This window comes from Medicago truncatula, chromosome 4 (assembly GCF_003473485.1).
Source record: "Medicago truncatula cultivar Jemalong A17 chromosome 4, MtrunA17r5.0-ANR, whole genome shotgun sequence".
Classification (NCBI taxonomy): Eukaryota; Viridiplantae; Streptophyta; class Magnoliopsida; order Fabales; family Fabaceae; genus Medicago; species Medicago truncatula.
This window is the reverse complement of record NC_053045.1, coordinates 51,942,160-51,967,231: the sequence shown is the minus strand read 5'-3', so window position 1 is coordinate 51,967,231 and position 25,072 is coordinate 51,942,160. Positions and strand designations below refer to the sequence as shown.

Genomic DNA, 25,072 nt, shown 5'->3' with positions numbered 1-25,072 from the left:
ATAAATTCAATAACTAGATTTTAATAAGACAAAACTCAACTAACTAAAATATCGTTAATGTTAGGTTAGACTTACCAAAAAAAAAAAGTTAATGTTAGGTTAGACACATTCATTTAGGTTCGAACATGAGACTTTGCAATTTTATTTGTGAATTTTGGTGATGTTTATCACTCTATCTATTTCACCTATAAACAAAAGAAAATCTTTTCATGGACGATTAGTTTGTAAGGGCATAAGAGTTCTATTCTTTTTAAAGGAGTAGCTAGATAGAGAAAAGATAATATGATCCCACGTCTTATTTGTTTCTTCAAAAATATATTCATATTTTCGTGGCATCATTGCAAACAAGATGCGTGGAAGAATTAAGTTAGGTTGACAAATTCTCTCCAAAAAAAAGTTCCTTAAAAAAATCCTCTAAAAAAACAAGTTAGGGTTGTCAATTGAATATATTAACAATCAACGCGTAGAGGATATAAAATGACCTAACCAAAAACGATTAAATATCTAATCAAATTACTGCATGCATGGGGACATCACAATTGTTGTGCTTCACCCCCTCAAAAAAAAATTGGTGTGTATCACACGTATTACAACATAAAATCTATTATCCTAACACAAAAACATAAAGTCCATTAAGAAATTAAGAAAATTAACATAAAATCTATCTAATAACATTTCTCTACCTTGGTGTATATTAGGTGACTTCAATGATATTCTGGATGTCAAAGAAAAAAGAGGTGGTTCTGTACGGACTCGTTGGTTAATCAATGGGTTCCGACATGCTCGTTGGTTGATGTTTTTATGGAAGGTTATCCCTTCATATGGTTTAAAAGTTTAGGTACTCCAAGGGCAGTTGAGGAACGATTGGATTGTGCACTTGCTAACGCATCCTGGTTTCAGCTATTTCCTAATGCGAAGGTGGAAAATTTAGTAGCCCCGGCTTCTAATCATTATCCGACTCTTCTCACTAGGGAGCCTGTTACTCGTGTCTGGGTGCCTAAAAGAACCTTTAAATTTGAGAATGCTTGGTGTGTAGAACCGAGCATTCATGATGTTGTTTCTGACAGCTGGTTGTCTAGTGCAAGTATGCCGATAACTAAGAGACTAGATCATTGTGCATCTGATCTTACCTCGTGGAGCAAGACTACTCGTAATGGTTTGAAAGAAGAAATTGCCGAGTGCCGGAAAGAATTGAATAGGTGCAGAAATTAAGGAGCAGCAGTTGATCCTAATCGCTTGTCTTCATTGAGAAAGAAAATGACCCAGTTAATGATTCAAGAGGATAAGTATTGGAGACAAAGAGCAAAAACTCATTGGTATCGTGATGGTGATTTAAATACAAATTTTTTTCATGCGTCTGCTACCTCTCGCAAGAAGGTAAATTGTATTCTTTCTTTAGAAAATGATGCGGGAATTCGTGTAACAGATGAACAGGGTCTATGTCATCTTGCTAAAGGTTATTTTGAGGAACTTTTTCTTGAAAATCATAGTGACCGCGTCCCTGTGTTGGCAGCCATTGATAGTGTTGTGTCGGTAGAGGATAATGATTTTCTAACCGCTCCTTTTCAGGTACAAGAGTTTAAGGAAGCCATGTATTCAATGCACCCGGATAAATGTCTTGGTCCGGATGGTTTTAATCCAGGATTTTTTCAGAAATTTTGGTCAGTGTGTAACTCTGATATTTTTAGTGAGTGTTGTTCTTGGTTGAATAATAATCAGTTTCCACCTTCACTTAATTCCACTAATATTGCTTTGATCCCTAAAGGAAATGAGCAACATAATATGAAAGACTGGCGTCCCATAGCATTGTGTAACGTGTTGTATAAGCTCGTAGCTAAAGTCTTGGCTAATAGATTGAAAAATATCCTCCATAAATGTGTTTCAGATAACCAGTCGGCGTTTGTCCCGGGACGCTCCATCTTGGATAACGCTATGATTGCTATTGAAGTTATTCACCATATGAAAATAAGCAAGAGGTTGAGAGATAAAAATGTAGCGCTAAAGTTGGATATCAGTAAAGCCTATGATCGCATCGATTGGTTATACCTTAAGGAAGTCGTGATTAAAATAGGATATGCAAACCGTTGGATTAGGTGGATTATGATGTGTGTTGAATCAGTTGATTATTCTGTAATTGTTAACAATGAGTCGGTGGGACCTATATTTCCTGGTGAGGGACTTAGACAGGGCGACCCTCTTTCTCCTTATTTGTTTATTTTATGTGCAGAAGGTCTCTCAGCTCTCATCCATCAAGCTGAAAGGAGAGGGGATATTCATGGCATTTCTATATGTACTAATTCTCCTATTATTTCTCATTTGTTATTTGCAAACGACTGTTTTTTATTTTTCATGGCGGAAGAAAGAGAAGTTGGTGTGATGAAAAATATTCTTGAGACTTATGAAAAAGCTCTTCTGGTCAAGCAATTAGCCTTCCGAAATATGAAGTTTATTATAGTCGGAGTGTTCCCGACCCTACTCAAGACTCTATCACTTCCATCCTTGGTGTCCGCGCTGTTATGGGAACTAGTAAGTACTTGGGGCTGCCATCCATGATTTGCAGAAGCAACTTTTGGCTTCATTAAGGACCGCATTTGGCACAAAATAAACTGTTGGAGCAGCAAGTGCCTTTCTAAAGCCGAAAGAGAAGTGTTGATGAAATCGGTACTCCAGTCTATTCCTTCTTATATTATGAGTGTTTATCTTTTACCAAACAAGTTAGTTGATGCCATAGAAAAAATAATTAACGCTTTCTGGTGGGGACATGGTGGCACCACTAGAAAAGGTTTGCATTGGCTATCTTGGAAGCGTTTATCTGTTCATAAGAATTATGGTGGTATGGGGTTCAAGGACCTCACATCTTTTCATGTGGCGATGCTTGGTAAACAGGGATGGAAATTTCAAATTGATAACACTAGTCTTGTGTCTCGTTTATTCAAAGCACGATATTTTCCACAATGTGACTTTTTGAGTTCTAGGCTTGGCCCTAATCCCAGCTATGTATGGCGAAGTATATTTAGCGCTAAAATTGTGGTTGAACAGGTGTTAGATGGAGGATTGGTTATGGTGCTAGTATTCCTTTGTTTGGTGCTTCGTGGCTTAAAGATGGTTGTTCCCTCTCAACACAAAGCCCTCTTTATGCGTCACTTGCTCATGTCAAAGTTCAAGACATCATCGAACCATCGACAAAGGTTTGGAATGCAACTTTAATTTCTAATTTGTTTGATCATAATACTTCCCAACTTATTTTGAATACTCATTTCCATCCTTTTGTTCATGAAGATAAAATTATTTGGAAGGCTGAGAAAAATGGTAGTTATTCTGTCCGTAGTGCATATCGAATTTATGTTACAAAAATTGCAGATAACTCTCATTTGCACGTTCCGGGGAAGTGGAGTTCGATATGGAAGCTTAAGTTTCCTCCCAAGATTCGAAATTTTGTTTGGCCTGTGTGTCGGGGTTGTTTCCCTACACGTGCACGCCTAAGTAGTCGTGGTATTCATTGTCCTAATGATTTTGTCTTGTGTGGAACTAATTATGAAGATAGTATTCATGTCTTGTTAGAATATCCAGGTGCGATGCAAGTGTGGCGGGAGGTTAATTTATGGGATATTATTGATAGAACTCTCCGTCGAAATTATAACATGGATGCTTTGATATTTTCTCTTCTTGACCAGCTGCCTTTTGCGCAAAAAGAATTGTTTATGACGATCATGTGGAGCTTGTGGAAGCGTAGGAATTTAAAATTGTGGCAACAACAAAATGAAACATGTCTACAGGTTGTTGAATGGGCCCGACACCTCTTAGATGATTGGAGAACCGCCCAAGAAGTCATATCACACAAAGCTACGGACATCCTTGCTCAGCTGAATAGTGTTATTCATGGTCCTGTCATCGAGTGGACGAAGTCGGTATATGGTAGGTACAAATGTAATATTGATGCCTCCTTTTCTGACTCTCTGAATATGGTAGGTATTGGCATATGCATCCGTGATGATCAGGGTGATTTTGTCATGGCTAAGACAGATTGTTTCTCTCCTCATTGTGATGTCGATGTTGGCGAGGCTGCTGGACTTCACACGACACTACAATGGGTGGCTGATCTTCATTATGACAATGTTGATTTTGTTTTGGATTGCAAGTTTGTTGTTGAACGTTTTAATTCAAACCTAGGTGATAGCAGTGAACTAGGTTGTATTATTCAGGCTTGCAGACAATTGTTCGATTGTATTTTTAGAACGCTCATGTCGAGTTCAATAGGAGGCAAGCCAATGAGGTCGCTCATGAATTAGTTAGGGTAGCCCCATCTCATGCTAGCTCCCACGTTTATGATGATGTACCGTCATGTATCCGAGACTTGATAGCTAATGAAAAGCAATGAATTTTTTCCTTAAAAAAAAAAACCATTCTTAATCGTCTCTACTTAACGTGTGTTTATGTCTATCCAATAGGGACCTCACTAATCATTTATTATATTTCTACTAACTAATCAATCTCTGAGAACCTTTCAAAAAAAATCTATATCTGAGAACATTATTTAAAAAATAATTAATATTTTTTAAAAATAGTTAATAAAAAGTATTTTTACAATAAGTTTGTTTTCCTTAATCAGTATTCTGCAGCACTTGCTTTTCGTTATTACATACTTTTCAAAGTGATAGCTCCCAGGCAGTGTCTGAAGAATTAAATTAAAGCATTTTAATTTAATTATGTGAAAGATATTAATTTTTTTGACAATTAGTTTTGTGAAAGATGTTCAAGGCGAAATTACATTATTTTAGTTAAATTCATAGTAATATTTTGCTGCATACGTCTCAACCAAAATAGACTACGACGTATTACTTGTTTTATTTTTGCAAGGGCTAACACTTGTCGTTGTGACCTTACCCCCTATCCTATAGTGATTAGATCTTAAATTTTTTTTTATTTTTTTTTAGGGGAGATCTTAATATTTCTTCGGCTAAAACTATTTCGATCAACAAAGCAAACGCGTTAGATTTGGCACGCTACGATAGGTCCACGTCAGGTTCAGCCTTTTCGTCAATATCATAATTTGATTAACAAATATGTCAATAAGCCATTAAATGGATTAGTGACCAGAAATATGATTGGCAGTGAGAAAATATGGACTTTCTAATGTATAATAAGATATATTCGTACACACTAGTGGTTAGGACCCAACCCAATATGCATACTCATGTTTGACCATGCTTAGTTTATAGATAATCCTACAAGCAAAATAAATCCTCAAATTTAAATCTTTTTAATGAGAGTTTTCGTGTTCACAATGGTTTTATCTAACTCGAGAGATTAATTTTTTCAACTTCACGTAAATGATATTTAATTCATATAAAATAATCATTGCAATAGAGGTTATCTAATATGCACAAATAGAACAATCTTGCACCATTTACAAATGTCTTTTTACAATTTGATCAATAAATCTCATCATAGATCATTTAATCTTATAGGGAGGTTTATGCTCCCAATGATAAAAAAGCATTTTGTGTTGTCTAAAACTTAACTCACTTGTATACCATAGAACAAGTCTTATAATAGAAATGCTTATAAAAGAAAGACTTGATCATTATTGGAGAGCAAAAGCTCTATTTATACAAAAGTACAATCACATATCATACGAACAAAATGAAACAGAAATATAAAAGGGAGCAGTCCAAAGACCCAATACAGTGACAATAAGATGGTTGCTCTATGTATCTTTATATTGTGCCAACCTTAAAATAAATCGATTAGACTGCATCTTAATAAATTTTGTGCAACCGAAAGTTACATTATGAAAAATCAAAGAGCTTTGAATAAAATTGAGGGTTGAATCGTATCTCCTAATAGCTTTCGAGCAAAAATGTCTAAAAATAGCCTAACACCTACAATTTGATTACCTATAATTTGATTGTAACATCTTGCTGCTTTGTGGCGTTCTATAAACATTTTATTGTGGTAATTTCTTATGTTAAAACCCATATTTTGTTATGTTCTAGAGCAAAAATTGATTTTCTTGTTCTTGTGTTATTCATCAGATTCCCTAATAAAAAGATCGTTGAACCCGTAAACACACGCAATTAAAATTCATGTACCTTTCTTTCTAAATTATTCAGGTCAGAAGCTTGATAGACAGCAACATCAAATTTCCAGATACACACGTCAATACACAATAACTCCACCTGTAATGTCGGCCAAGAGGGACCCATAATCCATCATCATTTCAAATCTTTTCCTCACTCCTCCTTCCTTCCTTCCCCCAATTACATTTACAAATCCACAAAAACAGATAAATAAATTTAGTTACAGCAACCGTAATCCTCCACGTGTCCATAACGAATCTTCCCCAGTTCCTACTCATTTCCTCTAAATCCTAGTCAACCAAATATCTTAACACGTGTCCACTATATTCCACAGTCAGCAACAACACACGCTCATGTCCTTCTCTTCCTATAATATAACCTTACCTTACACTATCCAAGTTCAACTCAACTCAAAACAAAACAACTATAGTGTATTATTATATTATGAATTTGTTTGTTTCAATTCAATAATGACTAGTACTCATCTTACTAATCAAAGGGATCGCCGTATCCTATCATTCCCGGCGGTTCACCCTTGCGAAAACATATCTCCCACAACACTCATCACTTCTCTAATCAATCTTTCACAAACTATATCCAATTTCCAACCTCAAATATTCCCAACACAAAAACGTAACGCAAGAGAAACTATACGTCAAATTACTATAATTTCAATTTTCCTCAACGAAATTAAAGACCATGGTTCCATTATTCCTAACTCAATTATCCTATGCTTTTCGGAGCTTCACTTCACTTTACAAAAGATTCATTTCTTAATGCAAGATTGTACTTTAGAAGGTTCTAGTCTCTTATTGCTCGCGAAATCTCAACACGTGGCGTCTCAGCTTCGTTCTCTTATTCGCGCAGTGGCTATTACATTAGATATTTTGCCTTTACACAGAGTCGAAATTTGCGACGAAGTCAAGGAGTTAGTTGAATTGGTAGCTAAACAAGCTAGGAAAGGTAAATTCGAAGTAGACCCCAACGACGAGGTTGCGTCCAAAAAACTTCATTATGTTTTGCATCAATTCGAGAGAGGAACTGAACCAAACTTGAACACCATGCATGAAATCCTTCATTACCTTAAAATCAAGAGCTGGAATGATTGTGACAGAGAAATCAAATTCTTAGAAAACGAGATAAGTTTCTTGGAGGATCGGAACTGCGACGAACGAGAGGTTCCGTTGTTGAGTTCTTTGATTGGGTTTTTAAGCTACTGTAGGGCAGTGATATTCGAAGATTTTGATGAAAATTTGAATAAACTCGAAGCTCGACGCAGCACGGAGATGATAACTGTTAACTGTTTGAATCCAGAGGATTTTCGTTGTCCAATTTCACTCGAACTAATGACTGATCCAGTAACAGTTTCAACAGGACAAACCTACGATCGTGCTTCAATTCAGACATGGCTTAAAGCAGGAAACAAAACATGCCCTAAAACAGGGGAGAATATTAAAAACACAGAGTTAGTCCCAAACACAACGCTGAAGAGACTTATCCAACAATTTTGCAGTGATAATGGTATTTCATTCACAAGATTTTCTAACCGTAACCGTGACATAACGAGGACGATTTTACCCGGTAGTTCTGCAGCAGCACATGCTACGCAGTTTCTGTCATGGTTTCTAACACGAAGGCTCGTGTTCGGAACAGAGCAACAGAAGAATAAAGCAGCTTACGAGATTCGTTTGTTAACAAGGTCAAGCATTTTCAACAGAGCTTGTTTGATTGAAGTTGGAACTGTGCCACCACTGTTGGATCTTTTAGCTACGGAGGATAAAACCACTCAGGAGAATGCAATCTCTGCTTTACTGAAGCTTTCAAAGTATGCAACCGGGCCTGAAAATATAATAGACCATAACGGTTTAAAGCCCGTTGTGTATGTACTGAAAAATGGACTTAGTCTTGAAGCCCGTCAAATTGCAGCAGCTATAATATTCTATCTTTGTTCAGTGAAAGAATATAGAAAATTAATAGGTGAAAATCAAGATGTGATTCATGGTTTAGTTGAATTGGCTAAAGAAGGAACAACCTGCGGAAAAAAGAATGCAGTGGTTGCGATTTTTGGACTTCTTTTGCTTCCTAGGAATCATCAACGTGTGCTTGAAGCCGGTGCTGTTCACGCGCTTGTTTCTATTTTGAATACCTTGTGCAACAAGGAAGAGCTTGTTACTGAAACTCTGGCTGTTCTTGCGGCACTTGCTGAGAATTTTGATGGAGCTAATGCTGTTTTGGAAGCTTCTGCATTGCCGTTGATTACTGGGCTGTTGCGATCTGCTCCTTCGCGTGCTGCAAAGGAACATTGTGTTTCGATATTGTTGTCTCTATGTGTTAATGGTGGTGTTGATGTTGCTGGTGTTCTTGCTAAGGATGTTACACTTATGCCTTTGCTCTATTCGCTTCTTACTGATGGTACTTCTCATGCTGCTAAGAAAGCGCGTTTTCTCATTAAAGTTCTGCAGGATTTCAACGAAACTGCAACTTCTCGATTGAAAGGTTCCGCAATTCTACGCCAATTGAATGTGTTAGAACTTAGAAATTAGAATCTCTTCTTGTGAATATATATGTATACTTTTTTGGTGTATATACTGTAACATATACCTTGGTTATTGCCACATTTGAGAATTTGTGGAATTAGCTCTCTGTATTTTTATCTCTAGTGAGCTAATTTTAATAAGTGAGCTTCAAATTATACACTGGAAGCTTATGATTATTTTGTATCTGGTATAGTTAAGAATTAAAGTGGTGTGAAATCAATGAATGAAGTCAGTTTAGATTACTTCAAGTTCTCTTTTTGTTTTATTTTGATATTTTCCCAAATTAACAAAGTTTAGTTCCTTTGAATGCATGTGTAATGTGTTCAAGATGATGTTGAGACTATTTAAAAATAGGATTTATACAAAAGCGAATTTATTTAAAAGAGGAGTGTTAAATTATGTTCCAATTCTATGTGGAAATGGTGTGGCATTGATTGAACATCTAAGTATCGTATAGAATTCTAAGTTGGTTGCAAGTTTCTGATCATTGGGAAAACTCAATTGAGTTCATTTGGTAAAACTCTGTTGCATATATTGTAACAGTACTATCATGCATGTGTATACTTGTGTGCTAATCAAGTGTTTGGAGCTAATTAGCATGACTCACAAGTATTGTAAGTTAAGCCATACTTCATAGTTTATTATAGCTCTCGGTGCAAAAAAAATTACTAATTTTGGTCATTTCTTTGCTGCTGCGGGTGGAATTTTAGTGTGCACTGATGTGGAAGTTTATTGGGGTTTGTTGAGAGTTGTGGAGAAATGTAGGATATTTGAGAGCTGTTGGTTGAGAGTTGTTGTGCAGGAGAAGAGTAGGAGTCCAAGAGTTGTGGAGGAGAAGAGAAGAGTAGGAGTCCAAGAGAATTGAGTGATATCTGCATAAGATGCCGTGTCTGATTTTGCTACATCTTTTTTGGTTTAGCACGATATTGGTACGAAATTTTCACCGCTTAGCAGTAATTAATTTCGTTGGGAAATATGTGAGAGTCAATAATTAAACTCTGAACCTTATGTTTAAGGAGCTTAAATCTCTTATTACTTGGATCAATTATACTTTTGTATTTGGCATTGTTTATGTTTAATAAAAGTCATTTTATTTTGGATCAATTGAAGGATTGTATTTTTTTAACTTTTATGTTCATCTTATTTGTCATTCCTCTTCCCAAAAGCTTTGTAACAGACCCATATAGCCATTTTGCACATTACAATTGAGCAATGATGTGGTAGTTTCCCACATTACTTGGGTCTGAGAGCGCGTGTGCAGATACCACCCCTTCCCTCTCACCGGTAACGGGGCACTTCCATAATTTCCGACGAGATCTTCGACAATAAAACACTTTCTTCATCATCCCATCGTATTAATGTGAGTATCATTATCTTTCTTGAGATAATTATTTATTGGACATATCAAAACTTAAGTGGCCCCTATTTACATGGACCAAAGACATAAATAAGCATATCAATTTTATTCATATTAGTATTCAAAGAATATGTTATATTGGCTTATTTTAGAGCTTATACAAATAAATAAGCATTAATGTATTATTTATAAGCTTGTTAAGATAGTTTATAAAAAAACAACTTATAAACATACAATTTTCGTTAATAAAATCTTATAAATTAACAAAAAAAAGCTTAATTATTTGAATAAACTCTTTTTCACACGCTCAATTCAAACATGCCCTAAACTGATCGTATAAGTAGATAAATTTTGAGTCCACGTTCACACTAACTTATTAGAGTACAGGAACTTAATTGATGATAACTTGTTAAATATAAGGACTAATTTAACAATTTAGAGTCTTCATAGACAAAGACTTTCAGATAATTAGGGATTAGTAAACAAACACTTCCTCAAAGACGTATCACTATCGTTAAATCGTGCAATTTTTCCAAACGAGCAATGATATTTGAACAACCATTTTGGTACAACTTTTAGGACAATCTAGTTGTTCTCTCTTCTCATTGGTCAAAAACAATGGAGAGAGAAAAAGGAAGAGGCAGAATAAGAAGATAAGGTGAGTATGAGAGAGAAAATTGTATAAAAGTTGTGTTGTACAACTATCATTTCTCTTTCCAAATTTTACATTAGGTTTCTGCGATTTGGGTTAATCCAATGGCAACCAAGCCAAAACCTTCCAAGAACGTCAAGGTTGATCTCTTTGAAGACGACGACGAGTTCGAGGAGTTTGAAATCAACGAAGGTAACTTCAAATCGTTCCAACCTTTAACCCCTCTTCATCCCAATTGTTGTCGCAATCAATTTCAGTTTCATTCAATTTCGATCCATATTTGAATCCATGTTAGTAGCTTCTTGTTGCTGTTCACTTTTTCAATTTGATGTAACTTGCAGAATGCAAGGGCAAGGAGGAAGGGAAGGAGGTAGCTCAATAAAATAAAAATGAATAAATTATCTATTAAATTTGACAAAATCTTTAGGTGTTTTTCATATGATTCTTAACTAAAAATATAATTTTCATGAGTAGTTTAATTAGGAATCATATGAAAAGCACCTAAAAAAATACACATAAATTTCTTGCTAGAATCAAAATAAGGATATAACCTAGGTGTATTTTCTTAAATGTGTTTCATGTGGTATTTTACATAAAATACTCACAACTACCTATGATTTCTTAAATCCGCAATTTTTTTCAAATTGTTTGTTTTAACCATAAAAAATGAATTTTAATTATGTGATGAACCAAACAAAAAGCATGTAAGGAAAATGCATCAAAGTTTTGTTCTTAAAATAAAGAATTTATTAATGACAAAATTAGCAATTAGTTGTTAAAAAAGAACATAAAGTATGTAAATGAATTAAAATATCAAATGAATATAATAGTAATAATAGACTTATGAAGGAAAAAATAATAGTAACAGCAGCACTAATTAGAGATGCCAAAAAAATATGGATAAAATCGACCATTAACATGAAGTGAATAGCTTAACATGCACACAAAGATAAAATAAATTAATATTTCAAGTAATTTAAATGAATGGATACATATGTATAGTAATGGTATCTCTACAGACAATTTATAATGATAATTAAGGCGTGCAATATGTGTAGAGATATTCATACAACATCAATTTTTTAATTAAAAAATTGTTAATGTGTTAGCATAGTACATGTCCATAATAAACAAATTATAAAATTAAATATTATGTTTTGAGAGCTTTTCCATCCATTGTGATCCTAACCAACTTCATATATTAGTCTGTGCAGTTGCAAGCAAACAATTTTCGATTTACACAAAAAAAAAAAAAAAATGAAAAAATAGAAAAAAAGGTAAAATAAAATTAACATTGGAGTAACACACTTATGGGAGGTACGCCTCTCAATCAGGGTGGTTCTTTCATATCTGATGATATCCTTTGGAGGAAGGACGTTCCGTTAAAAGTCTCTATTTTTGTGTGGCGGCTTTTTCGAAATAGATTGCCTACTAAGACCAATTTATTTCAGCGGGGAATAGTTCATTATGAGGATCAATTATGCACTGGTGGGTGTGGAATGCAAGAGACAAATGATCATTTATTCTTAAATTGTGGTTTCTTTGGCCAGGTTTGGAAAATGGTTCAAAAGTGGTTAGGGGTATACACAGCTTTTCCGTCTAATACTTTTGATCATTTCGAGCAGTTTGGTTCAGCAGCAGGTTATGCCAAATCGCGCAAATCTTTTATGTATATGATCTGGCTTGCGACATTTTGGGTCATCTGAAAGGAGAGAAATCATAGAATTTTCCGGGGTACTGAGAACACTACTCTACGGCTTTTGGAAAATATAAAACATCTTTCCTGTGGTGGCATAAGGCAAAAATTGGAGCGTGCACTTATCAGTTTTATAATTGGTGCCAAAATTCATCGTTATGATTCAGTGTTGTTTAATGTTTTTGTTATCTTTTAGTCATGTTCTCTCGTTCTAAACTTTGGTCTACTCTCTTTGGCACACCTTGTGTTGAAGGGATAGCTTGTTTTTGTTAATATAATTCATTTTAAATTTTTTTTCTTTTAAAAACATTGGAGTAACACACATACATAAAAAAATTAAATATAAATATTTTTGAAATTTGAATTATGATTAAATATTAAATTTATTGAAAAAATATTTTACAAATCAATTAAAAATTAAAATGAAATATTTAGTGGATAAAATCAAAGTAATGTATGTAGTTTGCTGAGATATGTATGACAAATCAAAACATTAGTTTTAAACATTAAAAACATATTGAGAATAAACGTAGAAGTGACAATGTGGCATAAAAAAATTTACTTTATATATATATTCCCTCCGTCCTAATTTATAAGCAAAAAACACTAATTCACACTTATTAAGAAAACTAACATTTAGTGATTTGAGGTATAAATTTTTGTGTTCTCCTTGAAATAAGTTTCATGAAAAGATGTAAAAATAATTCTCATTGGTTAAAAATTATGGAGAAAATAAAAAGGAGAACACATTGAATGCAATTTGCATTTAATTTTACATTGGAAAAGATGATTTGTTTGAAAAAATATAATAATAGCATAAAAGTTGGTATTTTTTACTTATATTTTAAGACAAAGAATATGAGAATTTTTTCTTATATTTTAGGACGGATGGAGTACTATTGATTCTAATTTCGCGGAAATCATAATGGTAGTGGTGTTGTGTTACAAAATCAACTCACCGTGATGCTTTGTGAAAACCGTTTTCGCTATGTTTAGCATAATTCTTTTGTAAATTTGTAGGATTAAATGTTTGGAAAACAAAAGAATTAACATGAGACATTTTTCTCTAAAAAAAAAAAAAAATTTAAATGTGTCATTGGTCCCTGCACTTTCATCAGATTTTGGCATTGGTCCCTACACTTTTTTTTGTTTGGTATTGGTCCCTCTGTTAACTTTCTGTTAAAAAAAAAGGGTTAAATATGTTTTTGGTCCCTACATTTTGCGCGATTTTGAGAATAGTCCCTACATTTCAATGAATGTTTTTAAAATCCCTACATTTTTTCTCCGTTAGTGCAATTGGTCTCTGCCATCAGTGCCATGTTGATGAAACACAGGCCATCATAACAAGTTCAACCCCACCCCACCAAATCTCCACCACAACACCTTCCACACCCGCAACAACAAGCGCTTTCAACGATAACATCATCGTTTTCGGCCTCCAAATCTTCCCCTCTAAACCAACATATTTCACCGGAAGTGTGACGAACACCGGCGATCCGCATCTACGAAGCTGCGGAGAAAGATCGTGGTGAAGTTCTCCGCCGTTTTCCGGCGAGATTGAACCGCCAACATTGGCATCACGTTAGAAATTTGACAACAGGGACTATTTACACTAACTCAGGAAAAATGTAGGGATTTTAAAAACATTTATTGAAATGTAAGGACTAATTCTCAAAATCGTGCAAAACATAGGGACCAAAAACATATTTAACCCAAAAAAAAATACAAAACCAACGGAGTGCCACGTGGCCCAATCATTTCACGCCACGTGACACCAATATCAATATTTTACAAAGTGCAGGGACCAATACCAATATTTTTACAAAGTGCAGGGACCAATACCAATAGTTTTGTGTTTTTTTTTTAACAGAAAATTAATAGAGGGACCAATACCAATATTTTTACAAAGTGCAGGGACCAATTCCAAACAAAAAAAAGTGTAGGGACCAATGCCAAAATCTGATGAAAGTGCAAGGATTAAAGACATATTTAAAAAAAAAAAAAAAAAAAAAAAACATGAGACATTTTAGAACTAAGGCATATTTGGACCAAAAGTGGAAACAAAGACATATTTAACTATTAGTACTTTTTTTGTCGAGGGGACTTTTTTTATTAGTATTGATCTTCGGCTTATGGTAATAGTAATAACACTTGACTTTCTTCTAAATCATAAAATTTCAACAAAAAGTATAACAATCGTTGAAAACAGTGGTGTTATGTTAGTTAGATGGTTAGCACTTGACTTGTGGTAATAGATAAATCAATAATTGAAAACACTTAAAATGAATAGGGACCAGTGGTATTAGTTAGATTGTTACTATGTTAGACAGTGAATTCCGAAGAAAAAGAAGTTTGTTATGGCTAGAATGCAGGTTCGCCGGTCAGCACTTCACACTTGTTGCGGTCAAGAACTAAAACATCACCCAAACTTAGATAAGTGTCCAAATACCTATTTATGGCATATTGCTTAAGTACACATATTAAAAAATTATTTAGCTTCCTTCTTCAAAAACAATTATTTAGCTTCCCTCAAAAAACAAAAAAATATATATATTTAGCTATCAATTTTCATTTGCATTCTTCATTTGTTTTTTTTTTTTTTTGGAGAAACATTCTTCATTTGTTTACATCGTCTTTCTTCAGCTTCTTCTTTGAATTTTGCAGCCATGGTAGACACTTATTTAATAAGAACCATTATTGGAATAATCGGTTAGTGCAGAAAAACCTCTGGCTTATTTCCCCTGTTTATTCCTTCTTTCTTGTTCTATCAAGTTGTTAAACTTATACAACCCTAAGAAGTATCGGCACCAACCGCAGACATGATAATAATTTAAGAAAACAGAAGTGATAGAATGTAACTATATGTGTTGGTGTTGTGTTAACGTCAACACCATTGTGCCCAATGTCAAACATCAAACATGCTTTAAATTTGATATTGGTGCTACTTAACATAACACCGCATTCTTTCTCAATATTTTTATTTGGTCATTTTGATCTAAAGAGAATGATCAACCTAGTGTGACATGAGTGATAAATATTTGAATGCTTCAATCTTGACTTATATGTGGAGAGAGATCAATTCTTTAAATGAGTTTGAGTTAGAGTTTGCAACTGCATGCAGGGATAATCTAATTTTTTTTGTCAAGTAACCTAGTGGTTAGAGCTCATACAATTAAATTGTGGAGAAGTGGAGTGTACGGGTTCGAACCCCGACCCCTGCATATAATATGCAATATCCCTACCAACTGAGCTAAGCTCACGGGAATAGGGATAATCTAATTTGACATCAAGATTGTAGGGAAAAAAATGAAAGAATTAATTTAACACGCTTTAGAATATCACCATACAATTTTATTTTTGCTAATATATGGAATGTTATTTTATTTGCAGGAAATGCCATTTCTTTTTGTTTATTCATGTCACCGGTGTAAATTTATCTCCCTCTTTCTCTTTATCCTTGTACTTAATTTAAGGATTTTAGCACTGATAATTAATGACAAATATGTATTTCTAATATATACGCAGGCCTACATTTATAAAAATATGCAAGGCAAAATCAGTGCAAGATTTCAAACCAGATCCGTATGTGGTAACTATACTCAATTGTGCAATGTGGTCATTCTATGGAATGCCCTTCATTAGTAAAAGTAACACTCTTGTCCTCACAATTAATGGCTTTGGCTTCTTCATTGAGATTATCTACACTTCCATCTTCTTCGTATACTCAAATGGGAGTAAGCGTGTGAGAAACATCTCAAACTTATTAATTAAGTTACAGTCTATTTTTCCTTTCAATGTTTTAAAAATCGAACTGAAGGTCAAACCATGAACATTGTCTATGATATGTTCAGTTACTTAAATGTAGGATTGTTTAATTTTGGTTCAAGCGATTTAAACCAGTTGAACCATGATCCAAAAGTCTGACCGGTTTGATGTCAAGTTCAATTTTTAAAACATTAGTTTTTTCACTTAACAATTGATCAATATTTCTGATTCTATAATTTTTGTTCTAATTGGTTGGTGGATTGGGTGAATTTTAATCAATTTCAGAAGAAGATCTTGTTGGCCCTTCTAGCTGAAGTTGTATTCCTTGTCTTAGTGGTATTTATTGTCATGTATTTTGTTACCAACCTTAAAGAGAGAAGGTTCATTGTTGGAGTTATATGCATAATCTTTAACATCCTTATGTACTTTTCACCCTTGACTGTCATGGTACGTGTGATTATTCAGTTTCTTAATTAACTAGTTTCCTGCCAAATTTGTGTTTTTGGTTTGTATAATAGCAATTACTTTGGTTGTTTTATTTTGTTAATTTGCTTGTTTTTTTTTTTAATTTTCACACCTTAAAAAAAGAACAGCGTCAAGTAATTAGATCGAAGAGTGTGAAGTACATGCCATTCTTACTCTCACTAGCCAACTTTGCCAATGGGCTTATTTGGACGACTTATGCACTTCTTAGATGGGATCCATTCGTAGTGGTAATAATCTATCTATCATTAGTCGTTATTATTGTTAAATTTTTGTTCTAAGGATCTATATATTCTATTTAACTTTACATTTTATTTGAGCTGGTTAGTCCCTTGGTTAAGCTTTGAAATTAATCAAATGATGCCTTTGTAGTTTACGATTGCTAATAAAATGTTTGAATGCATAGATTCCGAATGGATTGGGAGCACTTTCTGGATTGGCTCAGCTCATCCTTTATGCCGTTTACTACCGAACAACAAAGTGGGACGATGATGCTCCACCTAGTAGTGTCAACAATGTATGACTACAGCTTGGATTGACAGAAAGAAAGAACAAGTTCAAAGGAAAAAGTTGTTCTTTTAGTACATACCAAGGTCTCTTGGAATTTTTTCTTTTTCTCATATTTTTGAAAGGAATAACTTGTTTTTATATTGTAAAGTCATAGCACTGATCTCTTGTAGAATAGAATAAGTTGAGATCATTACAGCGATTGTTGTGGACCTAAACGATGTACATGTTTATTTGAGTTGTTTGTTTGAGTTAGCCTAGATTTATTAGAAGAGTGTATCATAATCATCAGATGACAAAAATAAATATACATTTCATAAATTATTCACAGTTCAATACTTCATTGAAAAAACAGAAGGTTCATAACTTTTTCTTTTAAAACTCAGTATCCGGCCGAAGAATCGACTAATTTGAGGATCATGGATCAAATGTCTAATCACATGCTTATAAAACTTGATTATCCGACGACAACCATACCGCATTACTATACGTATACATTTTGACTTCATTATTATATTGCCATTAAACAGGAACAATGAAACATTGATATTGACCTTATTTTCTCCCCATTCTATATCGATAAACACTAATTATACCAGTCAAACACCATTACCCTTTTGAATACTATTGGGATTAAGTTCGGATGATGAAAGCAAGGAGAGATTAGAACACCAAGCCAATGGGTCCAATTTAATCACATCAAATATGATTGCAAGTTTGCAACAGTATAATATATAATATATAGTATAATGAAGATCCAGCTGGGAGGCAACATTGGCTGAAATTAATACCCATACCCACAAAACTCAAACCAAGTGGAGAAAAAAAGGCAAGAGTAAAAGAAAATCAGAGGCACCAATTCCTCCAACCTATACCTGCTACTGTGTATCTCTCTCATCTCATTACAGTATCCAATTTTTGTATTCTCACCATAGATACAAATTTGATTCTTCAAATAGTGAAAAACCACTAAAACCAAATTGTTTGTTGTCAACTAAAGAATAGAACTTCATGGTCCTCTATGCTTGCGAAAGCAAAAACAACCCTGCTGCTGATCAATAGGGATCATACCTCCACCTTTGGATGTGTCAATGGCCTCCAGCATGGTAACTACCTCATCCATCTCTGGCCGCTTATCAGGACTGGCATCCCAGCATTTCCTCATTACGTTTGCAAGAGAACTTGGGCAGCATCTTGGTATTTCTGGTCTCAAATTCTAAATTCCAACAGAAAACAATAATGTCATCATAATGGATTCACAAACACAGAATCCACTGCAATTATAAATATGAATTGCTTACATAAGGCAATCAACTGAAACAAGGTAGCAAGTATACCTGGCGAACAACAGCTGAAGTAATCTCTGAGAAACTTAGGTCAGGATATGGCATGTCACAACAATATGTCTCCCATAAACAGATACCAAAACTGTACACATCACATTTCCTGTTATAGGGGTTTCCATTTAAAACCTGTAAGAAGCCAACCCCATTGGGAAAAAATGAATAGTCAATTACAACGGCTTTCTCTTTGAACAATTAAATATTAAGGTAATCAATTATTCTCATTGAAGAACTCTTAGAATGACAAGGGAAAACAGAGATACTCACCCACTCCCAATAGGATTAAATTGGGGCTAGGTATATCCATTCTCCATCAGACAGAAAATTGGTCCTCTCATCAGAATTTATTAATGAGTGAAGAAAGAGATATGCACAATTTTCACAGGATATCTATCTCTTCATACGTTCATAAATTCTGATGAAGTCTTATTAAATCTTTGACTAGAGATAGACAAAGTTATTACAAAATAAGGTCAATTCAAATTTTAACAAGAGGATCTTGAGACACTGCATGCCTTTACACCAAGGCTCGTTCTCTGTTATACATGCCAGTACAATTATTTTGATTGAATGTTTCAAGTCCTAGTAAAATATCCATTTTTTGAGTGTAGTCCTAGTAAAAATTCTATCCATTTTTAGTCCATACAATTTATAGAAACATAATACATTTATAGGGATAAACTTGAAAGATTCGTAATTTTATAGGGACTACAAACATATTTAACCCAAAAGATTCTACAGGTACTAACTACACACCTCTGGAGCCATATAACCAAGGGTTCCGGTCTCCCCGGTCATATCATTAGGATTTGACGCCTCGACTCGTGCAACCCCAAAATCAGCAATTTTAACTGTGCGGGTCTTATCCAGCAGCATGTTTTCGGTCTTCACATCTCTGTGAACAATCTTCTGAGAGTGAAGATAACTCAACCTGTAAAACCAAGCGAGTGGTTAGTTATATAGACAAATGATGGTTTTTTTTTTTCAATCTGCTAAACTCAATTAAAATAGATTACCCTCTTGCTAAATCAAGCACCAGCTGTATGACAACCTTAAAAGCTAATTTCCTCCTCCTGTTCTTTATTAGGTATGATTTCAGTGTACCTCCAGCAAGATACTCCACAACAACACAACAGATATTGCTTGGCATGCCAATTAGACCAGTATCAGTTTGAATCTGCAATTCTGCAGATCCCATAGTTGCTCCAATAAACTAAACATAGAAACGAGACGCTTTCAGAGAAGTACATAATACAGATTGGAAAGAGAAAATAAAAAAAAAACAAGTAACTACTAAATATCACAAATAATATGTCATAGAACAGGAAATAGAATATGTCATGAAGAAAAAGAGCAAATAGGGCCATAGGGGCTTATTATACTTGTTTTGTGTACCTGCATGCATCTTTTGCTTCAGAAAAGGGAAATAAAAGAACACCCACCCTACCAAATGGAACGACTTTAATGCAGAGAAGATATACGATATATTTTCATTGGTTATGATGATGAGGACAAGGCTAAAGTGCATTGAGAGGAGAAAATGGTATAAGACATGCATACTTTCAAAGAACAGACTCACCATAAATTGTAAAAACCCGAAGGCTTGAAGCTTTCATTATTGGGAAATTTCAAAACATGCAGGAGGGCTGGTTTATTATTTACAAGCTTTGGTCAGCAGCAATGAGGATGCTGAACCAAATAGAAAATGCTTATTCAAATCCATCTTTATCCTCTGATGTGAAATACTAGTTCCCTATTAGATCACTCTGAAGTTGTGACCATTTATATATAGAATGGTAATCATATCAAAACGGACTCTTTTTTATATGAAGAATTCGGTTTTCATTCATAGACCAACCGAGTATCTACACAGATTAACAAGATATGAATTAAGTCATATACTTTACTTTTATGTAATAGCTGCAAAGAAGTTACTTATCCTCTATTCCTGTATTCAACTTTATGATAGGTAGGCAATTCGACAGAGATCTCAAAATTGCTTTCGGAATAATAAGAAAGTAAAACTACGAATATGTAAATATACATTCAACTATGGATTATCTAAAAACTGTAGAATTCAAGATTTGTAGCCTGTTAATAAGGAAATAGTATATGCCACAAGTGCTTGAATCGTATAATATTTCTCTGTTGAATCACCACGGGCAGACTCGGATTAATCCATTGCAAATTACATATTGCAACAATCTCATTCTATATCACCCCTTATCATCAAAACTACTTTTGGGTTCCATATTCCAACTTATCAACGTAGAATCAGAAACAATAAGAGAGGCATATCTGGGACAGTGAAACTCATATGTTGTATATAAAGTTCAATATAATATGATTCACATTCTTTAGTTTCCACAAAATAGTAGAATTTTTTATATTTTGCAAATAATAAAACTTTACAGTAACCAAAAAAAAAAAAAAAAACTTTACATAATGTCATTGCATTGTGCAGCCTGCATAGTTCATGCTCCTTAAACAATACGTATGAAACTTTTCCACACAATCAGGAAGGAAATCCCTAAAAGTTACATCACTTCCACCTAATCACTTGACAGTGATTATCACTATCCCAAAATAAATGTAACCCAAATAAAAATCACCATTACAAAGTCCTGATACCCTAATTTTTTTAATTCTTCTTGCCTGCACAGTGTTTTATGCTCACTTTTTGTGGTATATGATATATGACCCGTTGAAATTTGGGGCCTAACTCATCCTTACAAAACCGGCTTGTAAGGTGAGGAGTGCCTCCTCTTTATCAACTTTTCTCAAGAGTCCTATCTATCCGATGTGGGACTAAATTCACCCCCTCAAAACCAACACAATGAAGGTGTTGGAGGCTGCAATGAAGGCAAATCAAAGGCCGCAATTTAGGCGACTGGGGGCAGACCGCAATGAAGGTGGAATTTCCAACACACCCCCTCACGTTTCAGCCCGGCCCAATAGACCTAAAGCGTAGACAATGTGGGAAGCCCAATGATAGATCTAGGATAGGCTCTGCTGCCATGTTGAAATTTGGTGCCTAACTCATCTTTATAGAACCGGCTTGTAAGGTGAGGAGTGTCTCCTCTTTATCAACTCTTCTCAAGAGTCCTATCTATCCAACGTGGGACTAAATCCACCCCCTTAAAGCCAACACAATGAAGGTGTTGGAGGCTGCAATGAAGGTAAACCAAAGGTCGTAATTTAGGCAGCTAGGGGCAGACCGCAATGAAGGTGGAATTTCCACCATGACCTTATGATTTTTGCTTACGTAACTGATTTTTCCTTTTAGTTGCCTTTTCCAGAAAATAACACCCTTAAAAGAAAGAAGTTGATGAATCACACCCCGAATAAATGAAAATACTAAGCACATAACACTAACATGCAACATTAAAACCAAAAGCTCATCATATATAATTTACAAACAATAAAAACATAAGAGGCTGATGTTGAATAAAATGAAATCAACCTTTGTGACATTGGGATGATCAAGTTTATGCCAAACAGCAACTTCCTGTATAAACGCTGCCCTCAGGGAGGAAACCTCAGCTTCTGTCCTTTGACCTTCTTCACCCCAGTCAAGCAATTTAACTGATCATTAAGCAATTACAATCCATTATCAGTAAAATCCAGAAAATGAAACCTCTAACTCAATTTCACCATAAGAACATCCAACAAAACAATAGCATCAAACTTTCTAACATCCACCCCATCATAAGACCAAGACCAAAACCTTAAAACAACAACAACCAAGCCTTATCCCAATAAGTAGAGTTGACTAAATGGATCAAAAAATTTTAGAATTTTCTATCATATCTCTATCCAACTCTTTCTTTATTGGAAACTCGAAATCTGGCTCAAAGACCAACTAATTTGGGGACCAGTCCCACCATCCAATTGAAGTCAGAGCAAATCTTTGCATGGACTGATCACGGGAACTATTGGCACCTGGGGGATTCAATTCTGGCATGTAAAGAGGAGCACACTTGACAATCCTAGGTCCCAAACATTCACCACCAAGTCAACTCAATAATCTCTATGTCCATCCTAAAAACCTAAAAACATCCCCCAAATAGATATCATTCCTACAAATTATTCAAACTCACTAAATCATCGTAAAAGTCAACTCTTTTCAAGAGAAAAATTATTTTTTTAATAAAAATAATACAAATCACACGAAAATATAATTTCAAAAGGATTGAGCATCTGAATCTGATGAGTAAAATTCATCAAAAAAAAAAAAAAAGGAACAAACCAGCAACATCTTGAGTATCATAAACACCACGATGAACAGTGCCAAAAGTGCCACGAGCAATAACACTTTTGATGATGAGTTTAGAAGGATCAATTTCCCAATCCTGTTTTTGCTTCTTGAAGTTAGTTTTGAACTTAATAGATGTAGGAGAAGTATTTGCACTGCTGGTGTGAACACGAACATGATCAAAAACAGAAGCAGAAGCAGCAGAAGAATCTTCTTCTTCAACGCGCTTCTTCTTGTCAATAGTCAACACCTTGTTGAGATGTCTTTCAAGCTGTTCATCGATGCTTTTCAGATCAATCTGATCTGCTCTTACAAACCCATCACTGGTTTCCTTCATCTTCTGAGAGAATCTATGGATGATGATTGATTATGGGTTTGGTGAGAAAAAGAGAAAGTGAAAATAAAGATGAGATTTTTTTGGGGTTGAGATTGTGTTTTGAGATGTTTATTGATTATTCATCATCATCGTCGTCGTCGTCTTGTTGTTCTTCATTCGTTTGTTCTACTATTAAGCTCTATCCATGTGGGCACATGGAATTGCCTGCTCAAAACGTGTGCCTATGACCCACTTCACTCTCTTCTTCTCCTCTTTTACCTTTATCTTTTACTACTTTTGTATTTTCTAGATCATATAAATTTTCATGTATTATTATAGAAGTAAATCACTTGATTAGTCTTTGACTTTATGGAACACTCTCGATAGGAGAGTATGGGTATATTTGAAAATGAGAATGCTAAAAATGTTTCAAAGAGTATTGGTGAAGCATCTAAATCAAGCAAATTTTTATAAAAAAAAATTGTGTAATTATTACATAATTAAAAGTAACATCTTATATTTTTAAGATAAAATTTATATTCGTATATTCCTTAATTATTGTTTTGAAGATACTGGTTAGCAAGACTCATTTTAAAAGAGAAATATTAGATGTACATTCTTTTGGTTGGTTATCTTTATACATATTTTTAGTCTCTATATTTTAACAACTTATTCAATTTTATCTTTAGGCTAAATTTTATTTTTGGTTCGTTAACTATTTATGTAGTATCGTTTTGATCCCTTGATTAAAATTCGATTTACTTTGGTCCCTTAACTTCTTTTTGTTATACATTTTGATCCTTTCCGTTAGTTTTAATTCAAAAATGTTAGGTTTTCTTTATCTTCTTCTCCTCTTTTTCATCTTCATATCATCTCCATCAACCTTCAGCAACAAGAATCCAAAAAAAAATTATAGAAGAAAATGAAGAAAACCTAACATTTTTGAATTAAAACCAATGGAAAAGGACCAAAATATGTAACAGATAGAAGTTAAGGGACCAAAGCAATACTACATAAATAATTAAGGGACCAAAAATACAATTTAGTTTTATCTTTAAGATTACCTACTTATTATAAATTAGTCGACATATTCTTTTAAAAAAAAAAACTACAGTAGTGAGTAAAATTTGATAGATACAAACTTTTTTAAAATTCTCATAAAATTGTAGACGTATTTAACGGTGTCCTATAATGTCAGTCGCTAGTGAGAAAGAATGTAAAATCTCATGGTCATATTCGAGTCACCACGTTTCCCTTTTCGTTGTGTTTTTATTCAATGGTCTTGTTAACGAGTGTTCTATGATACTTCTTAAACATCTTAAATTTAATAACAATTATTTTTTTAAAAATCAACTATTACAATTTTCAATGCACTCAATATACAATTTTTTATAAAAAAAACTTACTAATAAAAGTGCTTAATGTAACGCCCTATTTTAATATTTATTTATTTTATTGAGTTTAGAGTCTATTTTTATGACTTATGCGATTTATATGATTTTTGTGATGTGTTGTTGATTTATTAAGTGGCTTATTTTATTATTTAATAGAATAAGATTTGAAAATAAAATAATATTAAGTTGTGGGGGCTGTTTTGGAAATTAGAAGAGTTTAGTGAAATATGTGGAAATATTATGTTACTTGGTGTTGAAATATATATGTTATTTGGTGTAGAAATATATATGTTATCTAGTGTAGAAATATATCTGTTATTTGGTGTAGAAATATATATGTTAATTTATATCAAACAAAATTCTTAAATAGGACCCACTAATCAACTATCAATAACTTTATATCACTATATTTTAATTTTTTAATATTAAAAGAGTGTGGGTCCTGCTTAAAAGTGGAGTCTTAAGTAAGACCCCGGATCTTATAAGACCGTGAAAAAGATTCTCTCCATTGGGGGTACCTAATAGGTTCCGGGTCTTAAATAGTTAAGACCCTCCCAATGGAGATGGTCTTAGAGCATCTACAATGGTGAGGTCTTCATTATTTAAGACCTAGTACCTAATAGGTACTCCCATTATGGGAAATTTTTTTTGGGGGTCTTCTAAGAAAGGGGTCTAACTTAAGACATC

At 34.0% G+C, this 25,072-nt stretch overlaps 3 protein-coding genes across 3 annotated transcripts; 2 read left to right on the top strand and 1 right to left on the bottom strand.

Annotated features, from left to right (window-relative positions):
• The first annotated feature begins 6,478 nt into the window (after positions 1-6,478).
• On the top strand, positions 6,479-8,859 carry LOC11446555 (U-box domain-containing protein 19). The gene has a single exon (XM_024780956.2). The coding sequence runs from the start codon at positions 6,551-6,553 to the stop codon at positions 8,621-8,623; it is 2,073 nt and encodes a 690-aa protein (XP_024636724.1). The 5' UTR covers positions 6,479-6,550; the 3' UTR covers positions 8,624-8,859.
• Positions 8,860-15,603: 6,744 nt separating this feature from the next.
• LOC11446554 (bidirectional sugar transporter SWEET5) lies at positions 15,604-17,498 on the top strand. The gene is made up of 5 exons (XM_024781685.2): positions 15,604-15,749; positions 15,848-16,064; positions 16,373-16,534; positions 16,681-16,800; positions 16,977-17,498. The coding sequence occupies exons 1-5, from the start codon at positions 15,739-15,741 to the stop codon at positions 17,091-17,093; spliced, it is 627 nt and encodes a 208-aa protein (XP_024637453.2). The 5' UTR covers positions 15,604-15,738; the 3' UTR covers positions 17,094-17,498.
• Positions 17,499-17,757: 259 nt separating this feature from the next.
• Positions 17,758-23,308, bottom strand: LOC11441558 (serine/threonine-protein kinase STY13). Its single transcript, XM_003608926.4, has 6 exons — positions 22,670-23,308; positions 21,884-22,005; positions 19,437-19,633; positions 19,177-19,351; positions 18,415-18,549; positions 17,758-18,293 (listed from the first exon to the last, which is right to left on the bottom strand). Exons 1-6 carry the CDS (start codon positions 23,010-23,012, stop codon positions 18,087-18,089), a joined length of 1,179 nt encoding a protein of 392 aa, XP_003608974.2. The 5' UTR covers positions 23,013-23,308; the 3' UTR covers positions 17,758-18,086.
• Between the last annotated feature and the right edge of the window lie 1,764 nt (positions 23,309-25,072).